We start from the raw sequence: 27,990 nt of genomic DNA, 5'->3' as shown, positions 1-27,990 counted from the left end.
TTACAGAAGCATTTGTAGAAAAATAGATTTATTTAGTTAAAAAGGTTTTTATGTACATTCATTCATGCTTCCAGGATGAATAGAAGCCTCCACTTCCACAAGTAATCTGGAGTAAAGAGAAAGAAAACATTAAGCATAACATGTCAAAACAGTACACGAAAAGATAGCAGTAATTAAAACAGGGACTGAGACAACAATAGTTAAGGATGGTCATTATTAATTTAGCACAAATAAAATTATTTCTATTTCACTCAATCAAAAGGTGGCAAATTGGAAGCAAAGACTCTGACAGGAGCAGAATTAACAGCCTGATTGCGAAGTAGCTGTGATTACAAGTTTATCAACCAGGATAAAGAATTATTTGTAGCATTAAAATGGAGGCAGGAACAATGTCCAATGACAGATAAGCTGAGGGATACCAAAATGTGCCTTTAGCCGCAATAAATCAATAGAAGCTATTTTGTCATGACAACATCATCATCATCGTTTAACGTCCGCCTTCCATGCTAGCATGGGTTGGACGATTTGACTGAGGACTGGTGAAAACCCGATGGCTACACCAGGCTCCAATCTGATTTGGCAGAGTTTCTACAGCTGGATGCCTTTCCTAACGCCAACGACTCAGAGAGTGTAGTGGGTGCTTTTACGTGCCACCGGCACAAAGGCCAATTGGGGGGTACTGGCAACAGCTACGCTCGAAATGGTGTCTTTTACCTTTTTTTTTTACTAAATACACACACGATCCATACAACTGAGATACATCATTAAAGTATAAATACCCACTTAAAACTAATCAATTTAAAATCATTAACTGTCACACTAACATCTTGTACTAAAGACTTACAGACAAGAAGTTTTCAATGAACCTACCTTGTTTCCTGCTCAAAAGTTCCAAATTGAAGTCAGTCAGAACTGATCGATTTGCAGAAGGTTTTCCTCTTCGATATCACAGCTAGGATTATAATTTTAAAAAAAGTCCTGAAGAAAAATTGAATAAAAAGGATTCACATTACCAAAAATAATCATTGTTTCTTACTATAAGCACAAGGCCAGAAAATTTGGGAGAGGAGTTGATTACTTGGTTCTTATTGAAATTGACCATGAAAGGATGAGAAGTGGAGTCTCAACCGAGGCAGAATTTGAAAATAATACATAACTCAGTGGTTAACAGACCAGATATACCTAAAGACATATAAAGACAGTGATGGGTGGAAGATATCATTTAGTTAAGTTTCATCATAAACTTATTGAAAGATGTAGCAAAGATTGTTTGCCAACATAACATGGCAGCCCTGGTTTAGGACGAATGTTGCTGTAATTTAGCCCCAGGAGACATTGTCTCCAGTTGGCTATGCAACACGATCTGTGTATTACGATTTCCGGGTTACTTCCCTTCATCAGCACAATAATTGTTCGGACAGATAGAGGTAGCGCTGCCAAATTCCCACTCGAAATATATAGTTTTCAAAGTGACAACTAGTCACTGATCTATAAATTAGGAAATTACTATTTTTAATTCTCACAACGAGAGAAATTCGGCAACAGTACTTTGGAGTAAAGATTGTTTGCCAACATAACATGGCAGTCCTGGCTTACAACGAATGTTGCTGTAATTTAGCCACAGGAAAGATATTCTAAAACAGCTTTGTTACAGAAAAGGTATGATTCTGTGCATGGTAATACAATGTGGCAGTCTCCTGGAATAAAGTAGGAATCTATAAATATACAACATTATGGGGAGGGAGGAGGAAGAGTACCTTATTTCTATTTTATCTTCTTTCAGAGCTACCATTAACTTGCTTATAATTTGGCCAAGATAATTATAATACAGAATGCAGAACTTGTATTTTGGGCTTTGATGTTTTATTTCACTGCAAATCAGTCACTATAGGATGGTGCATCATCACTATTATTCTATTGTCATCCAATCATCATAACAGAGAAAGATGAAAGTTTAGCACTCCTTTCATCTTACTAAAAAAAAAAAGTTTCATAAACGGGAAGAGAAGCATTAAAATTCTGATGTGGAACATTTACACTGGAGAAGGAAGCAGAATGAGATGTGACCTCTCCACATAACAACCAACAAATCAGAAGCAGTTTTTCATAAGCTCAGAGTTTGTTCTTCAATATTTTAATACCAACAATTATTGTCTAGCAGATTCATGCTTATCCAACTCCTTGCCCTACGACACCCAATCTCTTATACACAAGTTACATTAAATACATGTGTAGTATGCGTGACTTTCCATTATAGATCGAAGTAGTCTCCCCTGCCGTACTATTATAAATTAGTCTTGCTCTGAGGCCAATTTCTGGTTTGTAGCAAACTCAAATGCTGAATACAACCCAAGTCTGCAGGCTTTATATGTCAAACCAAACATTGAAGCGTATGTTTGGGCTATCCACAGACAAGCGTTTAATTATTCAGGAGACAACCTCTTAGCAAAGGAGTGAATACTTTAAAGCCATAACACTGCTGAGCAATACACAGATGACTAATAAAGGAAGCCTTAATGGCTTTTATTCCTCACAGATAAAACAAAGTTTAATTGACATTAAAAACAAAAAAAAATGCTAGATCTGCAAATCTATGAACAAACATTTGAAACGTCAGCATCTTTCACACGGCCTGTCTCAGTTTAATGAAACTATGGTTGATCTTTCAACAGTGGCAGCATGTAGTTCTGCTGCAGATTAAATGCCCCACAAAGAAGCAAGAAGAGACCTTATGCTATGTTCTGCTCATCTCCATCTTCAGTGGCAACCAAAATAAGCTGCGTTTTCTGCTGGTTCACCTCCCTGTTTCTCATGGGTTGTTAATAATTATTAGAATAAATGGAAGAATTAGTGGCACAAGCAGAAGGAGGCAGCTACCTCCATTACGTTGAAGGTTAATGGAGTGTCAAGCCAGTATTGAATTTTCAAATGATTATTATGAGTGAATCATTCTCCATTATCTATAATCTTTGTTCTGTCATTCCCAAGACAAAACTTCCTTAGGCACCACTCGGACAGTGGAACCGTCTGAGATCTCAACTCATAGCTGAAAGATCTAAACAACATTCTCTGTATGACCAGAAATTTATAAATTCTAAGACAAGATATTTGCTAAAAGAGGGTTTAGGTGTTGGTTACACCTGCTGATAACCATTAGAAACATATGGTTGCGGATTATTCATAGACAATAAACCACTGTGTTGTTAGATGTCTTCTCTCCATCACATATTGAGATGATGGAGAAAGAAACAAGGGTACATTGAATCCACAAAGTAGAGATAAGAGAAAGCTTATGCTGCATTCGATACTCGTCACTACTTCTACTATTTTAGATTCCTTTTGGAAATCACTAATGAGGTCATTAGCTTTCAATATATAATTAGTATTTGAAAAAAGGACTGAATGCCACCATTGCATATACATGGTCTGATCAATAAGTATCCAGACTGTTGCCATAGTAACGAAACTAAAGCACGCAGAGTGAAGCCGCTTGGCACAGATTAACCTTGAACTCTGCTGTGCACGGAAGATGTGTAGTGTATGTTTGTCACATTAACTATAATAGAGAAAGTGGAGCAGAGAATCTGCATTAAACTTTGCCAAAAACTTGACGATATCTACTCAGAGTTTTTATCATACTTCACACAATCTAGGAGATGTTGTACAACTGAAACCTGAATGTCTTTTTGGTCAGCTGAAAGCAGTTTTGGTACAAAGCTGGCAGACGTGCATCTCATACCCAAATCTTCACTGATAACGGACTGAAATGCAATTAATCTGCACATCCTCCGATAAGGCACAGATGGTGATTCGATGATCTCCCATCACAGCTGCATGCACATCTGTAATGTTTTTCTCAATTCTGCTGGTTGCAGGTTTCCCAGAACATTCATCAATGACATCTTGGCCATTTTGGAAACGTCTGAACCACTCGTACACTTTCTGCAACTTGGCATAGGCTTCTGAACAGGTATCGCCATGAGAACTTTGTCATGGTCAATGTGACAATCACACGCTACACACTTTCCTTCCAAGCACTGCTGTAGACAGCAGCAGTGAGCTAGAATGTTAAAACTTAGTCGTTTGCACAGCAGAGTTTAAGGTCAATCTTTGCCAAGCAGCATCACTGCATGCTTTAGCTTTGTTACTATGGCAACAGTCCAGATACTAAATAATCAGACCTCATATTAACATAAATTTGTGGATATAACCAGAACGCCGATGATCACAACCTCAAGATTCTAAAATAAAATAACCTTGATTTAAACAAAGAAAAAGTGGGCATTCTTTTACCTACAAGACCAACAATACATTTATTAGATCAGATCCAAAACATATTTGACTGTTCCTTCGTCTTCCTCACACCAAAGAGATGACAACTCTGAAGTATGCAATTGAATACTGACATTTCCTTAGAAATTCTGTCCTTTAGTCCCCTTTCTGTCTTCAGCCCTGAAAGCTTTTGAGAATCTAAAGCAGGATATTGCCAACTTTGCTATGAAAGCTATTGATCCTGCTGAGACCAAAGCTTTGGATTATGTCATTGCTGCTATCCTATGTCAGTCAGGATACCCAATGACTTCCTGTTCAACAACACTCAACTGAGCAGAAACCTTTTATAGAAAGGGAAATCTACATTATTGTCGAGACTCTTCACCTACCAATTCTAGTTGCTAACAGATAAGGAATCGGTTGCCATCATGTTTGATAGTAAACGGAATGGGAAAATTGTTGGCATTTAAAACTCTCAAGTTTTTAATAAGTCACTTTCTAATGCCAGGGAAGGACAATGCTGCTGGTGGTGGTGGTGGTGGCATTCAGTTATGGAATATTGTTGAAAAGTCACACAATAAATACTTTGTTGTATGTGTGAGCAAACAATTTTCCATATTTATCCTTTAACATGTTTTCTATGCTGGCATGGGTTGGACAGTTTGGGAGGAGCTCATAAGGTTTGTGCAGCTAGATGCTGACCCTGATGCCAAAGAGGAAATCTGGGGAGAAGCAAAAGCATGATCTCTACATGCTCCACATCTCAGACAGCCAAGATTTTAGAATTCAATATCCATTTTTGTGATAAAAGCTCCTCAGTCCTTGAGTAGCTTTTACCTAAAACAAGAGATTTGCTGACCATTGTGGAGGAATTCTCAAATTTCACTTTTGCTTTCCCATAACCAAAATTCTTCTCAATTTTTGCAAAGACACCATATATTCACTCTGATCATGTCAAAGGATCATAAAAAAATTCCTCCCTCAGCAAAGCAAAGATATTGGCAGAAAACACTCCTTACAATTCAGAAGGAAATCGGCAAACAGAACAATACACTGGAATAATTTGAAGACCAATATCACTGCCCCTGAAATTGCCAACACTTGAAACCAGCAGAATGGAGACTACTACTTCTTGATGTATTCCACATGATGATCTTTTCCCACAATCAATGGAAATCTTCAAATGGTTAGTCTATCTGTCTTTGGTCCTCTTCTTTAGCTACCAAGATATCAATGAAATAAATACAACCTTTTAGTAAAGGAACTCAATGTGAATTCTTACTTCACAGACGTCAAGGTCTCACCCTGTTCCTCCTTCAGTTCAATCTGGTCCCTAAACCTGCTTCCCAAACAAACTAACCCTCAGAACACACCTTCCCCTCCTCTACTCGGTATTGCTACAACCAGGAAGACTTTGGTTGGTTCTTCTGAATCAAAGACAAGTAAAAACAATGACCCTTTCTTCACACTAAACCCAATCCTATGGGTTACGTCCTACCGTATAAGTGTAGGAGTATATATCTTGAAATGTTTAATTTAGCTGGCTACAATGACTGGCAATGTAATACCAAGTAATTCAAAAAGTGAGAATTGAATTAGGACTTGCCATCATAGAAGTAGTCTCCCCTGTTTGTTGCGCTCTTTATAAATCAGTCGGACTTTGTGGCTTATCTTCCAGCTTGTAACAAAAACAATGAACTGTAATAAACACTGGCTTCTTAGATAAATTCATTTCTTTCCAATATTGTTTCAATCAGCAAGAAAAGTGCTTTATGGGGTCTTTTATAGCTCAATTCTCTACATTTCTGACATTTGAATAAATTTTATCCCTTTTCAAATGTAAGACAATGGAGAAGGAAGAGACAGCCCTTTTGACACCAGTCTGTCTTTGCTTTCAATCAAACTGCCAAAGCTGTACAGAACATTTGTCCTGTGTATGGAGAAAGTGTTCTAATTGAGAGACTTTGTTTTCATGCTTCGGGGAAGGGAAATTCTTCCTCACAAACTCTCCATGTTCCAACCAATCTGTTCAATTCAATGACTAGTGATTAGACCAAACAAGCTCATCCATGAGGACCCATACCAATTCCCCACTAAGGACATGGCTCAGCAGATGGAATGCTCTCATGAAACTGCTGTTACCTTCACTTGAAAGGTAAGACCCAAAAATAATGCATAGGTGACATGTTCTCAACAAGAGACAAACCCCCAGCACACCTCTATTGCTGCCAGTTTGCTAACGTGAGATGCTGCATCTATGCAACCCAATGATCTGCATCTGGTAGGATTAGGAAGGGCTAATCCACTACGAAATAAAAAGAACCAATGCATTGGCTTAATGATGTAATCCAGCTGAAACCACCAGACTGGCAACATGGTGTGCTTCTTCAACACAAAAATGCCCCGCCTCACCCACGATTGCTAATCTGACCAAGAAACTATAAATGCTATTCAAGAGCTCAGTTGAGAAATTCTACTTCACCTACACTATTCCCTAAATATAGCGCCTAGAGACTATCTCCATTTTCAGTCACTCTGAGCGGTATTTATTTCAATAATGTGAGGCTGAAAAAAGTGGCTTGATGAATTCTTCCAGTCAAGACAAACCATTGACAAAGAAGTCAAACAACAAAGGAGAATATATCATTGACTGATTTATTTAACTTGATGGAAACTGATTAAAATAATGAGAAAAAAAAAAGAAACAAGAACAACGTTATTCTAAAATACCAAGGATAATATAAAGACATGGCTCTCTGGACCCTAACAAAGGAATATAAAACCAGATGCTCTTGGGAAATACATGCAACATCGTTGTCATCACAGAATCTAGAATTGAAGAACTTGGCAAGCACCAAAGTTCTAGTAAACAGGAAAACAGACAGACAGATGCCTCCTCTCAGGTATGTAACTCAGCTCCATATGTAGGGCAGGAATTCTGTAGGGTGTACCCCATGCAAAGCATAGACACACAAGAAAGTGGAATCACTTGACGGTTAATGAAGAAAGTATAATTGACAAAAGTTGAAAGAGCTAATGCCTCTATTGGTTACAAAATGTCTCTCCCTCAGAATGAAAGGCAGACAGTACAATGCTGGTGTACAAACAAGGTGATACAGTAGTGAGGGACAGGCCTAAATGGAGAGGTCAAGCAAAGGGTAGATGAAGAATGAAGCTAGTATGCTGCTTTGAATGTACAGTAACAGTATTAAAATGTACTGAGAGAAAAATTTGGCAAAAGAGGCCTGGTTCGGCCATGTGAAGAAAATGGACAACTATACAAGGGCCAGTTGCTTAAAGCAGATGGAACTTGTGAAAGAGGGAGACCTAGGAGGATGAGGGATGAAACAGTGAAGGCTGATGCTGAGCCTGATGGAGAAGATGACAAAGGACTGAGATGATTGGCAATTTGTTTTGCTTGAGAATAGCAAAAACAATGTCCTCCTAAAAGCACTGTTTAGGGCTTGTAACAAATTCTGCCCCATCAAACATTCCCCTCACATCCAATCCCTACTTGAAAGCAGAACTGACAGCAGGCATTCTTCCTCCTTGCTTCCATTCCTTTGAAAACATCCACTCGTCCCTCCCTCTGCCATACTTCATCAGTACACCTCTCATATCTGCCATCATTCCCTACACCCCAACATCTTTACTCAGTGTAACCACAGCCACCCCTATGTACCTCTACATCTCCCTCTCATCCTCACTCCACCTTGCACACCCTCCTTCCCTCTCTCACCTCCACCCTTGCTCATTACATTCACCTCTACCTGCATCTCTAACCATGTTACTTCCTCCTCACACCTCTGGCACCCCAACATTACCAGATTTCCCTTCCCAGTTACTACTTCTCACCCATATAATGTTGGGTAGCCATGGATTTTCTTTAAAACAACACACCAGAGGTGTTCCAAACATGGACAGATACAAGGCGTGTTCAATAAACATTTCTCCTAACCCACTTCCCAAGAACTGGCATAATTCTTAGTCCTTCTCTACATAGCCAGCACCAATGGTAACACACTTCTCCCATCACATTATGCAGCTGTGAAGACCTTGTCCGTAGAAGTCGGTAGAGTGTGTCCTAACTCAGATGGTGCAAGATCAGGAGAGTAAGCAGGAGGAGAAAGGCTCTCATAAATACAGGAGGGTGTAACATGCACATTGTGAATTGGAGCACTGATTTGGAGAAGGCAGACTCTTTTAGTCAGCATGCCAGGCCTCTCTGCTTTGATAACATCTTGCAATTTTTGCAGTGGAGAAGCATAATATGCCGTATCAATTGTGGTGCCCTTTGCCAGAAAATCCATCATCACTACACCACGCTGTCCCCAAACGACTGTGAGCATCACTTTGTCTGCTGAGGGTCGGACATGAGACTTCTTTGGAGGTGGTGAGTTATGCTTCCATTGCTTTGACTGGACTTCACAGACTCAAGATTATAGTGATTGACCTACGTTTCATCTTGTGTGATAAGCTTGCCACCAAAATTATTTTCTTGGGTACATTGCCAAAATAGCCTGGGAGCAACTGACCTATTCCTGCTTCTAAAAAGGTGGGAGCATTTGGGGAATCCATTGTGCAGACAGCTTACACATGTGCAAATGGTCGCGAATGATTTTTTCCAGACCCAACACTTACCTTCACTTCTTGGGCTGGTTGCCAAATAGTTATGCAGTGATCCTCCAAAATGGTGTCATCATCATTGGCAGAATGTGGCTGTCCAGGAATAGGATCAGTTTCCACCGATGTCCAACCACATTTGATCTGGTGGTGCTGATGCTTGACTACGTCCTACGATGGTACATTGTCACCAGAAACTTTCATTTCATCGAAAAGTCTCTTTTGGTGTACGACCTTTCAAGTATAAGAACCAGATCACTGATCTACATTCAACTGCCTCCATTATAACACCTTAGTCCACTTCATCGGCCGTAAAAGACAAACGAATACTAGAGGAAAGCTGCAATTTACAAAGTGACATGCAGAAACATGTATGGTTATACCTGTACAATTTCCGTCTGCTGCAATAACTGGAAGTGGGTCAGAAGGAAATTTTAATGATCACCCCTCGTATTTAAAGACGGTGGTATATAAAGGCATGGCTGTGTAACAACCAGTGGGAGAGAGAGAGACATAGGTTTCATAATCCTCATCAATTGTACATTTTCTATGCTGGCATGGGATGGTTTGACAGAACCCAACGTGCCACAGGGTGGCCCCAAGTTCAACCATCAGCTTCAACATGGTTGCCCTTTTCTTGCCATTGTGGCACCAGAGAGGTTGCTGAGACAGAAAAAAGAAAAAAAAATAGTAAGCGGGGTGGGGGTGGGGAAGCACCTGCTTTTGAGTGGAGTATTTAAATAATGGGAGGTGGCTTTATGCCAGATTTTGAAGGGCTAAAGCAATGATAAGGGGACAAGTACAAGTGTCTTGCTATGGAAAGAGGGGATGGGGGAAGAAGGTAACTGGTACAGCAAAGAAAGGGAGGAACAGTAATCTGTAATATTACCCTTAAGTGATGGAGGGCTGAGTGTTAGGAGGATGTGGGGGAAAGCATGGCAGGGAAGAAACAGAATGGTGTGTTTGCTGTAAGGTCCTTCACTTCAGTATTACAAAGCTTGAAATATAATTTAGCAGAAAGGCTCGGTTGTTTCCCTTGAAGTTTGGGGAGAACTAGTATAACTAAAATTTATGAGAAAATAAGATAGTCAGTGGAAAAAAAAAAAAAAAAAAAAAAAAAAAAGAAATATTTAAATAGGGGACTTGATGCATATTAAAATTGCCATTTAAGGCAAAATCTCTGAATAAATAAGTATTTGCATACTGTCACATCCAATCTATATTCGAAATAATTAAATCGACTTGCTGCTATAAATAGCAGAGAATGAATTCTATAGAATGGGATCATTGAGATTTGAAAGATGTCCCTTATAATTTGCATAAAGCAGGGAGGGAGAAAAGAGCTTGCAATTTCAACAATGTCCCTCATAATTTGTAGTTCCTATCCTAGCTTCAAAAACAGGCATTGTTTAATTTATTATTACTACTGAGACGAAAAATACAAGCAGTAAACCAAAGACATTATGTGGGAGAGGAAGACAAGGCAGGGAGTGTCAACTAGTCTGACGTGGGCTGAGAGGGCTCTGCCATAGGTCGAGTATTGGTGGTTTGCTTGGACTGAAGAAGAGGAGTAAGCTCTGGACTCATGCATTTGGAGGGTTTTTTTCTGCCCCTCCTACAATCCTGTTTATAGGTGACACCTTTGTTGGTGCAGCTTTGCCAAGCAGGGCAGTCTTATGCTTGCATTTCCCAGGTGTCAGGGTTGCTCTCAAACATCTTTGGTGAAGGGTCTGAGTGTATTCTTCAATGACTTTTTTGTCCACCCTGCTGCATGCACTTGCTTTCCACCAATTCACTGTAAAACAGTCTCATGCCAGGCATTCAAACAAAGTGGCCTGCCCACTTGAGTTGCACTCTCCTCAATAGTGTGAAAATGCTTGACAGATCAGCTTGAAAGAGAACCCATGTCTGGGACCTTGTCTTGATGAGTGATTTTCAAATACTTTCTCAGGCAGTTCATCTGGAAGTAGCTTAGCTTTTTTGACATAGTGTTTGTAAACCACCCAAGTCTTACAGGCATACAGTAAGTGTAGGCAGTACAATGACTTGGGTACACCTTCAACATGGTGACCAGCCTAATGCCCCTCTCCCACACTGATTCCATTGAATCAGTGAGTTCTGGATACAAAGAGAAGCAGCAGCAGCAGATCTGAGAGTAAGAACCTGGAGCTTTACAGTAACAAACAGCTAAAACAAGTTAGCTGCACAAAACAACTTTAGGAAAAGTGTAAAAGGCCAATAACAATATCTAGTAGACTTAATGTAAATTCCTTTTTTAACTAGTGACTTGTAATTTCTTCAGTTACCAATTGTAAAAGACTGATCCTTTCACTAACTTATTTCTCTTGAAATTTGCTGTTTCAACTGATTTTTAAAAATAAAGAATTTAGTAAATAGCTTTGTCATTATTAAGCTGGGGTTTGAAATATAAATTAACATGGAATTATCATCATTTCAGGTCTATTTTCCATGCTAGCATGGGTTGGACGGTTTGACTGAAACAGGCAAGCCAGGGAGCTGCACCAGGTCCCAGTCTGATTTTGGCTTGGATGCTCTTTCCAGTGCCAGCCACTCATAGTGGGCGCTTTTTTGTATGTCACTGGCACCAACCACAACTACAATGCTACCTAGCCTGATCAATCTGCTCGAGTACAGCAAATTACTGAAGGTCACAATCACCTGCCATTGCATTCTTGAGACACAACAAAGATCATGCCTTGCTACCTCGTCCCATATCTTCCTGAGTCTACCTCTTCCACAGGTTCCCTCCAGAAACCAGCACTTCTTTACACAGCTGTCCTCATCCATACACATCACATGACCATACCAATGCAGTATTCACCTGTCTTGCACACCACATTGCCTCATGTGCAATTTTTCGCAACACAGTTTTACATGAACATCCAATGAAACATTCTAGATTCATTTCTTTCAAGCCTTCACAACCCACAATCTGCCTTTCACTGAGAGAGGCCTTTGTTGCCAACAAAAGTAGCTCTCTGAACTTTGCTCAGCTTATTCTAGCAGCTAAACTCTCAGAGAATCCACCTTCACTGCTGACTTGGTCACCTAGATTACAAAAGCTATCAACTACTTCTAGGTATTCTCCCTAGAGTCTATTTTCTGAATTATTTCTAGTGTTTGTTGCACCTGCACATCTGCCAGACTTCTAATATTGCTGCATCTCCTGTGTCCATAGCTTGCACCAGGTACATCTAGAATTTCTACCTACACCTTTTCTACATGTGAAGCAGGACCATCTATCTGAAAGGATTTGTGATTTGTCTGCTTTCCTACTAAGACTACTTACAATGGAAGATTGTAATTTATATCAGTTGAGTTGGTGTGAAAAGGGTTCTAAATGGTATCAATGGTGACCCACCAAATCATAGCTTGACTTCCTAAACACAAAAACAGGACTGATTTCTCCAACTTAAATTTAGCAGTTTGACTGGCTTTAAATTTTATAATGACACAGGGAAATGAATAATAATCAGGTAAATGATAATTAAATGTTACTCACCATAGATGCAGCACAAATTTATTTTCAACACTTCTGCAAGCCTGATGGACCAAACTAAAAAAAAATTAAAAATACACTTTTTAAACACTTTGCTATAAAAATGTGAAAAGCATTCATAAAAATCAGGGTTTTCTCACAATCTTTAATGTTCTATTTCTCTACACTAACAATATTCCAAACAGAATTAAAATTTACTGATCTTGTTAAAAAATTCGGTTTATTACCAAACTGCTCTTCTTATCAGCCACTGAACTTCTCTGCTGCTAACAATTTTCAATTCTAAAAATTAGCTACATTTTGCGGGGTCAAAGCACGAAAGATTTACATTAAAATTGCCCCACAGAGAATCATCCATATCACTTGAAGAAAAAAAAAAAAGTCTACGTCTTGACTGTTTAGTGAGATTTTCTTTTCATAGAATTTTTACCAGGTAAACATAAAAGTTCATAGCTATTATATAAAGTATTATAAAATACATTACTTCAGTGCCTCTACAGAAATTGTCATTAAGCCGAAAGTGCATGTAGTAGATTTTTGACCAATCAACTATCAACAGCTGAATAAAGGAACCTCATGGAAAAGTTTACCTGACAAGACATTTTCTTAGCAGACTCTATAGAAAATTCCATTTTCTCTTTTTAAACTATTAAACGAATACAAACAACCAATAATTAGGAAACAATTAACAGTCTAATCTAAAAGTTGGAATTTACTAAAATCCTATCTTACCTGCACTTAAAGGTGTCTTTTTCCTTGGCTGCGACTTGACACTTTAAGCTATCTTGTGAGTTGAAGGGTTAGACATGGCAAAATCCTGTTCAAGCAAAAACTAACTAGACTGGCGTCATTGGGGATGATCATTTCAGAGTTTTTTGGGGTCCATGATCATCAATCAACCATTTTATTTTTTCTGACTGTGAAAAAGCAACTAGCTATGCCACCAATCATATTTGTTTTTATCTAATAAAACTGCTGTAGAAAACCAATTCTTTCTAATTCCCACCACCACAACAGATAAATCTATATTGCAGAGGTTTCATACTCTAATCTGGAGTGATGACACTCAAACATGAAAAATAATAATTTTGCATCAATCATATTAATCTAAAAAAGGCAGTGCTTAATACATAAGAACCAGGAAACATTTTCAGTTGAAAAATTTCAATACTCTGCAAAGAAATATTTAAAGAATCTCATGACAGCAGCATCATGTATCATGCCAAAACATTAACTGTTGATGGGAATAAGCCATTTCTTGGAAATATTCCGATGAACAGTTTTGTTTTTGTTTTTTTTTTTACAACAGAGCAATGCACAACTGAATTTGATAATTTTAAAAAATATTTTGCAAATCAAAGCATTGCTGTCCATGATGGAAGTCTTTGTATGATTAAAAATTAACCGTTATTTGATGCAACAAACAATAATGAAGAAAAAGCTAGGCATCACTGAACAAATGAAACATATAACAACATTTTAGAGTCCATGTAACTCTCATCTTAGTAATGGTAACATTAAGTCAAATTGATCTATCGGTAGAGAAGAATTAAGTTTTAATAACTTCAGAAATTGCTACGATGTAATCTCAAGTTATACATTTTTCAATGTTCAAACACATTTTTTAAATTCTTTTTTTCTTTTCTTTTCAAATTTGATATTAAAAGTAATTTCTCTACTAACTTAAAATTGGTCCCAGGTTTGCATTAAAAGAGCATTTTATGAAGAAACTTGTGATATTTAATAATTTTATACAAATAAGGTTTACAAAAAGATAACCCAAACTGGATGCATTCCAACATACTTCATGTAGCCAACTTATTTTTCCTTTTGTTTTTGGTTTATTTTTAACATTGTTACAAGTATTTTTTAATGAAAATCCATTCTAAATACTAAATTTTGAGTAACTTCAAAATACTTGGAAATCTTATAATAATTCATGTCACTATGTAACAACAGAGCATTATAAAATTTTATAGATTTCAAGTCATTCATTATGAGCTAAATCTAACAAAAAACCAAACTAATGCTTAACACTTTAATCTAGAATAGAGTGAATTAGTGTTTAATGCAACAAAATTTATGTTGGAATATATCTCAGTGCTGTTACATATGGAAGTCAAATTGATTCGTTCAGAAAAATTACTCCATTTAAAACAATACTAGATATAAGCCACAAAAGAAAGCAGAATGGAAGTTCATGTAGAAAATCTGCAGCGGTGAAAGAATTCCTCTCAAAATTGTAGCTTACTCCAAAGTCATGCACACAAGCAAATACATTGGCAGTTTTATGAAAGCTTGCAACTGCAATAAGCTACAATTTCAGGAGACTTGTGTCAAGTAAATCAATGCCTGGAATAAAGACTAATTTTTCATCCAAATACAATTATTAAATATGCTGTACTTAACATTTACACGTTTCTATATTTCCATCTACAGCATTAATAATAGCTAATGTCTCAAACACAAACTTTTGCTAAATAAAGGAGTATTTTTATTAAAATGTGCAGCAAATGTTCAAGAATTAAGTCCAATTCCTAAATTATGTATTTCTGATGATTTGGAACTTCCTTTAAGGAGTAGAAAAATTTTTTTTTAAAAACCCAAACATCAAAATAAAAGAATTTGAAATACAAAGTCTTATGTATCCGTGAACGATGACAACAGCTGCTGCTACTAAAATATTATTAAACAAATTAGACTTCCACAATGAGCAGATGTTTTCTTAATGTATACCCAATAGAAACAGAAATAACACACATTCTCAACGACTAATTTTCAATATTTTATTTTTTAGGGAGAAAAAATTTAAAAAAAAAAGTTTTAAAAAAATGGGTACATGCAAATTTTACTGCAGTTCGATGAAAATGACAGTTGTTTGATAACTGACTAGAAAAAATCAGCTATGACATAATGGTTTGTATCAAAAACATTTACAAACTATGGAAGTGTCTGTAAGACAATGTTCAAATACTCTGTATGGTCACAGAAGATCACTAACACTGTCCATTTATGAGCTGTAGAAATAATAAGTAGTGAAAGACCAGAATCTAAAGAATCACAAACATGTTTTTCACAAATAACATGTGACTTATTACACTATGGAAAGAAGAACACAACAAATATATTGGAAAAAAATCTGGAAAGTCCATTGTTGTTTTTATAACCACCAAAGCTGAACTCAACATTCAAGGAAAGCAATAACAGTTCATAGAGAAACTAGTTTCACACTACTAGGCTCTAGCACCTTTTTATATCTTGCAGTTTCTAGTGTGGAGTACTAACAGTCAGCAAAGTGTTGTCACAAAATACCATCACAGTTGACAGTATTACATGAAAAGAATATTAAACCTGACCAATACTTTGCCTTCATACATTTTCTTAATATAATTAACATTTACGTATTATGCCAAGCAGTGGGCAATGTCAAAGCTTAATTAGACCTAACACAACAACTTTATTATTGTCTGTTTATATTGAAAATTTCAAATCTAGCTTACACATCCCACTTCTAAACTACAAGCCAAATGATTAATATAGAAAATGTCCCAAAATGTGTCAAAGTCTCATACATCTACGGCCAAATATGACCCTTACGCTACGACTGTCACTTGAAAATGTCTTAAAATTGTAAAATGATGATCAAAGCCTGCTACCAAGTCATTTTTTTTTCTCTGTTGTTTCTTCTTTTTATTGGATCTTTTTAATATTTTTTTTTTTTAATTTAGAGTGGTGTTCTTTGAGAGCCACCAATCTGCTTCTGCCCATTTCCTTGGTTACACTAAGTACAATCCTGCCTCTCTTGTGTCTCCTCAGTACTACTACAATTGCCTCTTGCCTGTCTCCACGGTTACACTAAGTACAATTCAAGCTAGCTGCCTCCGTTTCTGCACTGTAAAGCCTGCCTAAACATATCAAATAAAACAGATTAATATTTAAATGCATTTAAAAAATATCATCGCTAGAAAACTCTACACTAACAAGATACAAATATTGTTTTTATCAAGTTATCATATAGGCTAATCATTTTGTCACTTCATTTAGCCTGCAATGAAAATTCCTAAGCTACCACCTAACTAGACTGCAATCTATTTTAACATACTATTATTTTAGAAATTAAAATTAAATATTTTTAGGCAATACTGGTTTGTAAAAGCCTTTCCAGTAACATCCTTATATTAAGAAATCTTCTCCTCAAAGAAGTGAAAAGAAATAAAGTAATCAACATTGCTTTTTATATATAATATATACCCTATTACTCTAATACATACTAAACTGGCTAAAATATCAATTTGAAACAGACCCTCAATCACACAAAACAATCGAAAACTCAAAATACCTGAATGTTAAGTTGCTGCCGGGTTATTTTTTTTTTAGCGTCTGTAGCTACTGCTGCCGCCGCCACTGCCGCTGCCGCCACCCCCACTGCCTCCGCCGCCTCCTCCAAAATTACCACCGCCGTAGCCACCTAAAACATTTCAACAAAACATTTTAGTAAATTTGGCACACAATTCAAAAGTTACATGCAACAAGTCTCAGAGTTTAATCCCAACAAATGACAGAATCCACATCTTTTACCTCCATAAGGACCAGATCCTCTCTGAGAGTAGGTGCCACCTGAACCACTTCCTTTGATTGGGCCACCACCACCGCCACCATAGCTGTTGCCATAGTTGCTGCTACCGCCACCGCCGCCACCTCGCCAATTATTGCTGTTTCCTGCCAAGCAATCAAAATTTGACACTTTCAAAACAGGTTCAAGAAATCGACATAAAAATAATACTTTGAAGTTATATCTGTACAGGATGTTGCTGGATTATAATCCAGCAGATGGAGATTATAACATCAAAATGGAAAATCGAATAAATTAGAGGGAAAAAAAAAGAAAAAAAAAACAAACTTCAAATATATCCTCACCTCCGCTAAAACTGTCATTGAAATCATTGCCTCCTTGCGATCCACCATAGCTGCCGCCACCCCCGCCGCCGCCACTTCCACCCCCACCTCCCATACCATAACCACCGCTTCCTCCACCACTACTTCCTCCATAATTGCCACCCCCACCCCCATAGTTGCCACTACCACCTCCACTGCCGTAATTACCGCCACCTCCTCCCCCACCTCTACCACTACTTCCCCCATAGTTACCACCTTCACCACCGTAGTTACCCCCACCACCACCGCTACCATATCCACCACCACTGCCACCGTAGTTGCCTCCGCCACCTCCATATCCACCACTTCCACCGCTACCATATCCACCCCCTCCATAACCACCACTGCCACCTCCTCCGTAGCCGCCACTACCTCCACCCCCATATCCGCCGCCACCTCCGCCTCCATAGCCGCTGCCACCACCACCATATCCACCGGGTCCTCCACCACCTCCACCTCCATAGCCACCGCCACCACCATATCCACCAGGCCCTCCGCCACCTCCACCAGGTCCATAGTTCCCACTGGGTCCTCCACCTCCACCATATCCACCCCCTCCATAACCGCCGCCACCACCAGGTCCTCCACCCCCTCCATAACCACCCCCACCAGGTCCTCCTCCACCACCACCACCATAACCGCTACCTCCGAAATTTCCTGTGGAAACAAAGTAAAAATCATAGCTTCAACGACATGTAACATACAAAACATCCTAAGAAATTTGTCAAACGGAACTAAGTCAAAATTTAAGGACGATAAAGCTTGAAAACCATTTTAAAGCAGAGGATTTAAAATAATGAGCAATTATTCCATGTCTAACAAAACAGTTTTACAAATCAAAAACAAAACAAAATCCACAATTGTCAATGATTTAGCAAATGCTTTTGTATTATGAGGGATAAAAAATATGAAAGGGTAGTTTTTAACGTACCATAACCACCTCCAGCACCAAAGTTGTCTCTTCCAAAGCCTCTACCAAATCCAGGAGACCACTCACCATCAGAGCCACCTAGAATGAGAACACCAAAATCCCTCGCTCAACACTGAATCGCATACAATAATGTTCAGATATAAAACATGCATCAAAATAACTCATTATTACAGCTACCCCTAAATTATAAAATTACTGAAGCATACATCACTAGTTCTCATTGGACATTATTTCCTAACTTAGAAAAAAAAAGTATTTGAAATAAAACGAATAAATAATTGGGCAGTAAAAGAGTCAACAACAGACTTTCAAGAATGGTTAAGTGCAATCACAAACCTACCTCTTCCACCCATACCACCTCTCATGGGGCCAGGACCGTCATTGCCACCTCGTCCACCTCGAGGACCTGCACAATAGAATTTACAATTTGAGGTACACAATTTAGCTCCCTCACTAAAACCATCTCCCCCATCCATAATCAATTTACAGAAATTCAAATTCATGCAAATAAGGACATCATTATGTATTTGGACAATACAGTCGTCGGAATATCCAGTCTACTAATATACTAACAAAACCCTATTGTTGTTGTTGTTGTTGCTACTATTTCATTGCATTTCAGCAACTCTATCGAACATTCATTGCATTTCACACTAACTCTACCAAACGGGAAGTAATGACTACCAAACTAAATATCAAACTAAAACCAGTTTTTTCAGAAAAGAAAGGGTCAGACTTACCTCCACTGCCGCCGCCGCCACCACCACCATAGCCAGGTCCACCACCCATTCTGCTATTGTTTATTTCAGAGCGAGACAGAGCCTTCTTCACTTCAATTTGCTTTCCATTTAAAGTCAAGTACTTTTTCACTGAAAATATATTACATACATACACACATAAGACATTAAATAGTGATGGCACACACAAATAGGAGGAGAGTGTTTAATCAGAGAACCTTTTCCCAATTTCCATCTTATTGCCAAACCCTACAATTACCAGAGTCATACAAAAGTCAGAGGTAGACAAGTCACAATACTTTTGTGATTCTCATATTTTGGCTTCAGCCTCCAAGCCTGTTGCAAAGTCATGTTGCTTTTTAAGTCTAAGTTTGCTTGCAGCTGCTTTTTAAATATATTTCAAATAAATCCTATCATTGATAATACAGTCTAACCATAGACATCACAGCAATATGTTGAAACACACATAAACATAACCAGATGCTCACATAAAGAGGGAAATCTAAAAACCTCTGATGCCCAATGTTGAACTCAGTGACATCAAAGTGTCTCGTTCCCATTTATATTTGATCACGGTCACAAAATGTCATCATCAAACTTATTGTCATCTGCTTCTGTAATCAGATTTTAACCATATGTCTCCATGGTACTATATCTAAGGCCAAGTTTTGCTTATATAATAGTAGCCAATTTCTACTCAATCTACCTTGCAATATTAAGGATTTCCCATTCATATCCATGTAAGTGACCAACAAAACCATTTGTATGCAATTACAGAAATTTTTCATTTCTCATATACACAAATGTCTGTCTTGCTTTTTAAAGATTGTTTCTCTTCACATCAGACCCTCAATTTTTCTGACTCAAAACTTCTTCCTCGCCGTGTAACACCCAACTTAAAACTGTCTTTCACTTTTCTGTCACCCTCTGGCATTGGTAATAGAATTGTTTCCAAACACTTTTGCTAACAAATCCGTGCCTTACACAGGCAAAAGAGATTTAGATGCATCAGCAAAATACATAGGTGCAGGTGTAGCCATGTGGTAAGAAGCTTGCCTCCCAACCACATGGTTCCAGGTTCAGTTCCACTGTGTGGCACCTTGGGCAAGTGTCTTCTACTATAGCCTCAGCCAACCAAAGCTTTGTGAGTGGATTTGGTAGATGGAAACTGAAAGAAGCCCATCGAATATGTGTTTGTCTCCCGACCATCGCTTGACAACAAATGCTGGTGTGTTTATGTCCCCATAACTTAGCGGTTTGGCGAAATAAGCTGACAGAATAAGTATTCAGCATACAAAGAATAAGTCCTTGGGGGTCGATTTCTTTGACTAAAGGCAGTGCTCCAGTCAACTGACTGAAACAAGTAAAAGAATAAAAGAAAAAAAAATACAGACATATCAGACACATTTCATAGCACAAATGAGTTGTGTAATTGGTTACATTTGTGTGTGATGTCATACATTGATATTTATCCACATTATATCACGACCCGACTCATAGCAACAAAACAAGCTTCCATAGACCAGGGACATGCAGTTTTCTTTCTGAAGACTGCAACTTATCTTTCAGGTAAATACAATAGACTCTAGAAAATTTATAAATAGACTGCTGCTTCTATTTGAAGGGAAATACAAAGGGGCTGTCGGGATTTGCACACAGCCGAATGGCTAAGAAGCTTGTTTTGCGATCACATGGTTTCAGGTTCAGTCCCAATGCACAGCACCTTTGGAGAGAGACTCCTATTATAGCCCCAGGTCAACCAATGCCTTGTTAGTGAATATAGAAAATGCCAGTCGTATATGTGACAACTGGTATTGGGTTTCTTGACATACCCAAACAAAAGAGACCAATTGAACAAGTCCTGGAGTTGGTTTGTCTGACTAAACCCATCAAGGCAGTGTCCCAACAGGGTCTACATTTATTTGTCCATACAAGTACATGTAAAACTTGTTTCACACCTAACTAGATGAGATTTTGTCTGTTAATCATGATACAATCAAGTTAGGATGAATACTCACAGACAAGTTTGTCCACAGTATCATAATCTTCAAAGGAAATGAAACCAAATCCTCTCTTCTTGCCAGTGGTTTTATCGGTAATCAAGTCAATGTTTGCTATTTTGCCATGGGGTTCAAAAAACTCCCGTAACTGATCATCTGTGATGTCTTCTTTAAGACCACCAACAAACATTTTCTTGACAGTAGCTTGAGATTCAGCATCCTGTAGGAGTAAAAATAAGAAAAAAATTCTTTTTATGAAAATGTCCTCAAAAGAAGGCACATCAGAACTATCTTAATTGTTTGCATAATGGATCATTATCAAATATTTTTATAATTTACTTAAATGACTTTGAAAACTGGACATGCCAACAATATACGTAAGTTCTAAATCGATAAAACACATTTCAATTCCATATTTGAACTTCACAAACTTACATCTCTCGGCATAGCACGCTTGGTCTCAACTTCACGGTTGTCCAAAGAATGTGGTCTATTCTTCTGAGCTTCATCAACTTCACTCACATTTTTGTAAGTAATGAAGCCAAACCCTCTAGACCTTAATTATAAAAAAATTAGAAAGAGTAAACAAATTGTAGATAGAAAAGTGAATTTTAAAAATAAGCAAAAATCTTCACATTTTAAAACTCAAATGAAAAATACAAACCATTTAGTATTGGGGTCTCTCATCACTACACAGTCAACAATATCACCCCATTTTGAGAAGTATTTCTTCAAACTTTCTTCATTGGTATCATAACTTAGACCGCCAATGAAAAGTTTCCTGAATTTCTCGGAATCAGGTCCATCATCGAAGTGTTTTCGTCCACGTCTGGGAAACTAAAAACAAAAATACCTCTTTAGTATATTGTAGAACTTAATCCAAAATTTATGTAAACATTTCAAATTTACACTGGAGACGTTTTTCTCTTCCCATTCCCCCCATACGCGCATGGTGCAGTTTTGTTCAACAATAGCTTTTCATGAAGTAGCAGTTGCCACACCTAGACTACTTAAGACCCTGAAGAAAAATTACTATATCTCTCCTATATTTAATTACTTGGGAGGGTGGGGGTCGGGATTTTTTCCGGTCAATCATCATTTAAAGTCCGTTTTCAAATCGAAATTAAATTTTAGTTAATCATTTATACCGAATAATTTAAATGTCAAACATTATTTTACACTGAAAAATAATCTTTAGTTTTAAGAATAATTTTGAAATTAGCGAGGTATGCAGAATTGAATATTCCCGTATACCTTTACTTTCGCAATTTTGCCATCTTTTAACTTCTACAAATAATTACAAATTACTGGTATTTCTTTCAAAAATTCATTTGAAAAATCTTTCCCTTTCAAATCATTTAAAAAGTGAATAAAATTTATCACAAACATTTTTATATTTAACATTCAAAATAGAATTGATGAGATAAAAATAATCTTACAAGTAAAATAAAAGCAGCAGTTACGGTTTGAGTGTGAATTACGTTGTTTAAAAGGAAACGTGCGCCAACCAACACTGACCCACTATCATTACTATTACTACTATTATTACCATTAACATTATATTATTAATATAGAAACGGCTTTAGCTCCTGCTATTTACTTATATAGATATTTTATTTTTATTTTCCGGCGATGATTTTTCTTAAATCACAAAAATAGAGACATATTTAACAATTATAGACTTTCAAAATCAAGGAAAGTGAATATTCCATTATCTAAGCCGGCCAAATCTTATGAATTAATGGCAAGTCTAGTTGCCGACAAACTCTCATTGTGTCCATGACAATTCAAATACAAATAAATAAAAAAAATTGGAAAAAAACTTTCATTTTCCTTCGCGAAGAAATAATTGAAATATTTAAGAAGAAATACTAACTTCCCGGTTACGCCATCAGACAACATGGCGAACATTGATGATTTAATAATGTCTCGTTTAAAAAATATAGATATATCAGTAGGCAACAATAATTTAGGTAATTTCTAATTAAAATAAATAACGAAATTTGATAGAATTAATAACGTCATTTTTTTTTGTCTAAATTAAAAGCACCTGAGTTGCCGGCTTATTGAAGATTATAGATTTTTTTCATACAAAGACGTTATAATTTTACTTATAATTTTGTGAAACAAATATACCTATACTTAATTTTTGTTTTAAATCTCATTTAAAAAATATAAATAAAAATTTTTATAGTTTTCGACTGATTTTTATTCTCCCTCGCACTGAGCGAGAGAAAGATAAAGGGATTCTGAGTAAAAAAAAAAAAAAAAAAAAAAACTATCGAAGGGAACAGAAAAATTATTTTGCTCTCATATCTCAATATATACATATATTACCAAATAAGTTTCCAACATTAATTAATTAAGAACTATTATTTTTTTTGTTTCATTCCGTCTTTTTTTTGAAGATGTTTGATTTAATTCGATTCAATTTCCTTAAATTTACCGGAGGGGGGGAGAAGAAAAACCGTTGAAGAACATATAGAGCTAAATTTAATAGAGGGACCCGAGAATATTTATTAGATATGTTACAGCAAAACAGTTTTGTACGAAATATATCAGAAAAACAATTAAATTCATAAAAGAGTTAAAATATAATTAGAAAAATGTCTCACCTTCCTTTGAGAAGGAGGCGAATAATCTCCTTCCATTGTAACAACTGGGAAGACAGGGTTTGAAGTTGACCAATCAGAGAACTGATAGAACACCCTCTACTGGCAAACTAGAAATATATAGACCTAACTAAGGGGAATAACTCAGTAAATGTAACCGTTTTAGCTTTGTGTCAAAGACGGAAAATTTCAAATATATAAAAATTATGTCGATGTAGTTTTATAATAATGTGTTAAATTCTATTATGTTTTATTGTAAATAATTAAATAGGGTTGAAAAGCAATGCCGTTGATGGATAGTGAAAGTGTAAAATAAAAGTTTATATATCCTTTCCGGTTTATTTATCCTAATTAAAAGCCACGCGGTAACTGAAAGATGATTCTACGTCGTAGTTATTAGTCCCCTCATCACAAATTAATCAAACGTTTCTGAAATGATTTTCGAAATCAATCTCTCATAACTGATTGAATTATGTAAAAACTAATATATTAGTCGCCTACTAATACAACATATTTCTATTTAATGGCTAAAATGAAAGTCAATCCGCAATGTATCAACCTAATAACCGCAATAAATATTTTATAATGTGACAAAGTGGATATTTGTATCCCTCAGATAATACGTCGTAATATCAATTCTATTATGAAGGGTGGCTAGGATAACAAGGGAAATAAAGTGAAAGTAGATCTATGACATCAATTATTCAAACAATGTTGAAAAAGTGTCATGTTTCGAATGGAAACCATATTTTTGTTATTCTAATTTTTATTTACGCATACTGTCAAGATTATAATACAATCTAATATTTTATTTATTTATTTTGTATTGAAATCTATATTCAAAATCGTATTTTTTTATCCTTAAATGTACCTACATCCTGAAACATATTTAAGCGGTTAAAAATTTGTGTGTATGAAAGCGAATGAGGTTTGAAATACAATTTAAAACTCGTAATGTTTAAAATTATTTTAATACGCTATTTATTGGAGTGTCTTGTTAAGTAATTCTATCATTTATCTTTACCTCAAAAACAAATATTTTTATTAGGTTAAAACGATAAATAATACAACCTATCCTTTAATTCAATTTATTAATATGTTTATATAGGATGAGTTATATATAATTCATTTAATTTCATGCGGAAAAGTTCCTTAGAATAATTAAGCCAAAAATTAATTATGATTAATTTTGAAATTAATTATTCCGATATTACGAATTTAATTATCATTCAATCCCCACGTGTTGAATTAAAGTTTAAAAATACAGAAAACCATGTCAATTAAACTAGCATTCGATTTCCAGTTTTGTCCTTTTTTCAATTCACTTGCGTTAGTTAACACCTGGGGTCATTCAGATCGATAATAAATTAATGACTGTTGAGGTTATGAAGCGGTATCATAGAGAACATTACTAACTGGAATTATTGGTAATGGTCGTTTGCACTGCAACTGAATCCAGATTTGAAAAGGCCAATTACCACAGCCCAGGCTATAATGTATGTGGCAGTTGACGAAGCAAGGGTACGAGTTAATACAGTGCAGTGTTAGAGAAATACCTGGTCAAGAGTAAACCACTATTTCTGACATTCATTGACTCAGAGAAAGCATCTAATACTCTGTAATTTGGAGCTCACTCAAGAAACTAGCTGTTGATGAATGTCTTGTGAGGGCTGTACAAACTATATATGCTGTAAAGTGAGAGTCAACAGCAACTTCAGGGATGAACATAGAAGCTCATCAAAGTTCCTCAATTCTCTCCTATTTAGCATAGTCCTGTAGACCATCACAAAGGAGTTTAAGACTGGCTGTCCATGAAAACATCTATATACTGATGGTGTAGTTCTCAGAGTTGAATTGATAGGGAATAAGAGAAGAAATTCCAGTCATGGAAGCTAAATCTAGAATCAAGAGATCTAAAAGTAAACTTAAAAAAGACTAAGGTTTTAGTAAGCAAAATAGAAGACAAAATTCTGGCATCTACAGGGAAAATAGCTTTGCTTCATGTAGAGAAAAGAGGTAGATATAAACATCTTATGTTGTACTCAATATAAGCTAGAGACATAAATGATGTAGGGGAATCACAGGCAGACAAACAGGAAAGGTAAGCTTCTTATGTGACAAATGTACTGAAGCAGTTTATACTATGAGTGCACTGAATATAAATTCTCAAAGATACCTGAACGGCTCACTAGAAGAGGTCAGTAGCTTTTATTACATATGAGATGTAATTATCCGAGGATGTTATTGCTCTGAAAGTATAATAACCAGGGTAAGAACAGGTTGAAAAGGTTCAGGTAGCTGTTGCTAATGCTAGTAACAAAGGTCTTGGCCTATAAAGTAAAGGGCAGACTATATATTTGTGTTAGACCTACAATGCTGTACGATAGTAAGACATGGGCCTTGAATGTAAAGGACTTGAGAGGATTGAAAAGAAATGAAGAAAGCATGCTCCAATAGATGTGCAATGTATAGTGTGTATGAAAAACATAGTACAAATGTGCTGAGAGAAAAACTTGACATAAGAGAAATCAGATGTAGTGTTCAAGAAAGAGGACAGTGCTGAATGAATGAATATGTGATGCATATGGATGAAAATAGTTGTATGGGGAAGTGCTGATAACTTAATGAGGATGGAACTTGTAGAAAAGGAAGATATGGGACAAAGTAATGAAGGCTGATATCAGGTGAATCTTATGGAAGAGATGACAAATAACTGGGGTTACAGGTAATATGCAGGTCTTAAGCAGACCCACTCACCTCAATGAAATTTAGATTTTGGAAGCACAATATATATATATATATATATATATATATATATATATATATATATATATATACATATATATATATATATATATATATATATATATATATATATATATATATATATATATATATATATATATATATATATATATACATATATATATATATATGTTGTGCTTTCGTTTTCTCTTCCCAGATTTGTGAGGGAGCTAAATTTAATACATGAGCACAAGGAATGAAGATCACACATTTTCAGGCATGGTGGTGTGGAGAAAAAGCTTACGTCTTAACCATGTGGTTTCAAGTTCAGTTCCACTATGTGGCACCTAGGGTAAATGTCTTCAGCTAGAGCCCTTATCTGACTAAAGCCTTGTGAGTGAATGTGGTGGACAGAAATTGAAAGAAGCCCACTGTATATATATATATATATATATATATATATATATATAATAACAATAATCCATGATGGATGGATTGCTCAAAGAAATGAATGCATGAATATGATTCACTCGATACTCATGGATACGATGGACTGTAGTGTAAACATCTTAGGAATATGGATTATGATCACAAGAAATATGTAATTTGTGGAAACATGCATAGCAATGCACAAGAATATTTATAAATTCTATTGATGGATGATTATTATTATTATTATTATTATTATTATTATTACTATAGTTATCCTACATTATATCAGCACGGCTCAGTACAACCCCAAAAAACTGAATTGTTATTGCTTGTTGGTATCATTAGGGCTGTAGCTAGCATAATAAAATAGAAGCTTTTACATGCATATTCAAAATGTTTCTCGTAAATGAACTGAATGGATATACATGCACACACACACACACACACACACACACACACAAACATATCTATATATATTTATAAAAATGAGAATGTTTGTCTGTGTGTCTGTCTGTTTGTGTGTGTGTGTGTGTGTCTGTTTGATTCCCTAAAACTCGAGAACTACACAACTAATTTCATTCAAATTTTACACATGCCTTACTTAGGGTCCCGGTTGTGTTTCAGTCAAAAAAAAGTTTTAACTTCTTGCATAGTTCAAGCCCACAGCAACATCATATCTCCTCCACTATTTAAGTATTACATGTCAAAAGTGAAACAAAAACACTCATGTCAAAAACTTTCACTTTAAAAATGAAACTATTCCACTAACTGAAACAATCACATTTCGATACTGTAGTGACAGATACTTTCACTTTATTGGTTTCATTTTCATACTGAATCTACTACAGTGAAACTATACTCTCACATATATACAGGCATGCATACATATATATACATACATGCATATATATATATATCTGCACGAATGTATCCATATACATGTATATATATATATATATATATATATATATATAGAGAGAGAGAGAGAGAGAGAGAGATGTATATGTATACATGTATACATATAGATGTATATGTACATGTATCGTTTAACGTCCGCTTTCCATGCTAGCATGGGTTATATATATATATATATATATATACACACATCTATATGCATACATGTATATGTATACATATGTGTAGATGTATATATATAGATGTACATGTAATATGTACACATATA

The 27,990-nt window shown here is 36.2% G+C and overlaps 1 protein-coding gene across 5 annotated transcripts; it reads right to left on the bottom strand.

Annotated features, from left to right (window-relative positions):
- Window positions 1–11: 11 nt before the first annotated feature.
- LOC106873541 (uncharacterized) lies at window positions 12–23,679 on the bottom strand. 5 transcript variants are annotated; one of them, XR_016242088.1, is made up of 13 exons: window positions 23,634–23,679; window positions 21,683–21,855; window positions 21,454–21,574; window positions 21,037–21,238; window positions 19,022–19,150; window positions 18,622–18,687; window positions 18,282–18,359; window positions 17,333–18,007; window positions 16,994–17,134; window positions 16,755–16,883; window positions 12,419–12,472; window positions 871–978; window positions 12–106 (listed from the first exon to the last, which is right to left on the bottom strand). XR_016242088.1 is itself a non-coding variant. In XM_089353221.1 (11 exons), exons 1-10 carry the CDS (start codon window positions 23,667–23,669, stop codon window positions 16,789–16,791), a joined length of 1,716 nt encoding a protein of 571 aa, XP_089209347.1. In that variant the 5' UTR covers window positions 23,670–23,679; the 3' UTR covers window positions 15,188–16,320; window positions 16,755–16,788. The 5 variants fall into 5 exon arrangements, 4 of the variants coding, with proteins under 4 accessions (XP_089209347.1, XP_089209348.1, XP_089209349.1 ...); XM_089353221.1 differs by lacking the exons at window positions 12–106; window positions 871–978; window positions 12,419–12,472 and adding an exon at window positions 15,188–16,320; XM_089353222.1 differs by lacking the exons at window positions 12–106; window positions 871–978; window positions 12,419–12,472 and adding an exon at window positions 15,188–15,432.
- Window positions 23,680–27,990: the final 4,311 nt, after the last annotated feature.

This window comes from Octopus bimaculoides, chromosome 6 (genome assembly GCF_046866305.1).
Source record: "Octopus bimaculoides isolate indiv1 chromosome 6, ASM4686630v1, whole genome shotgun sequence".
Taxonomy (NCBI): domain Eukaryota; kingdom Metazoa; phylum Mollusca; class Cephalopoda; order Octopoda; family Octopodidae; genus Octopus; species Octopus bimaculoides.
Note: the sequence above shows the minus strand (reverse complement) of the source record. Positions and strands in the feature narration are given on the sequence as shown.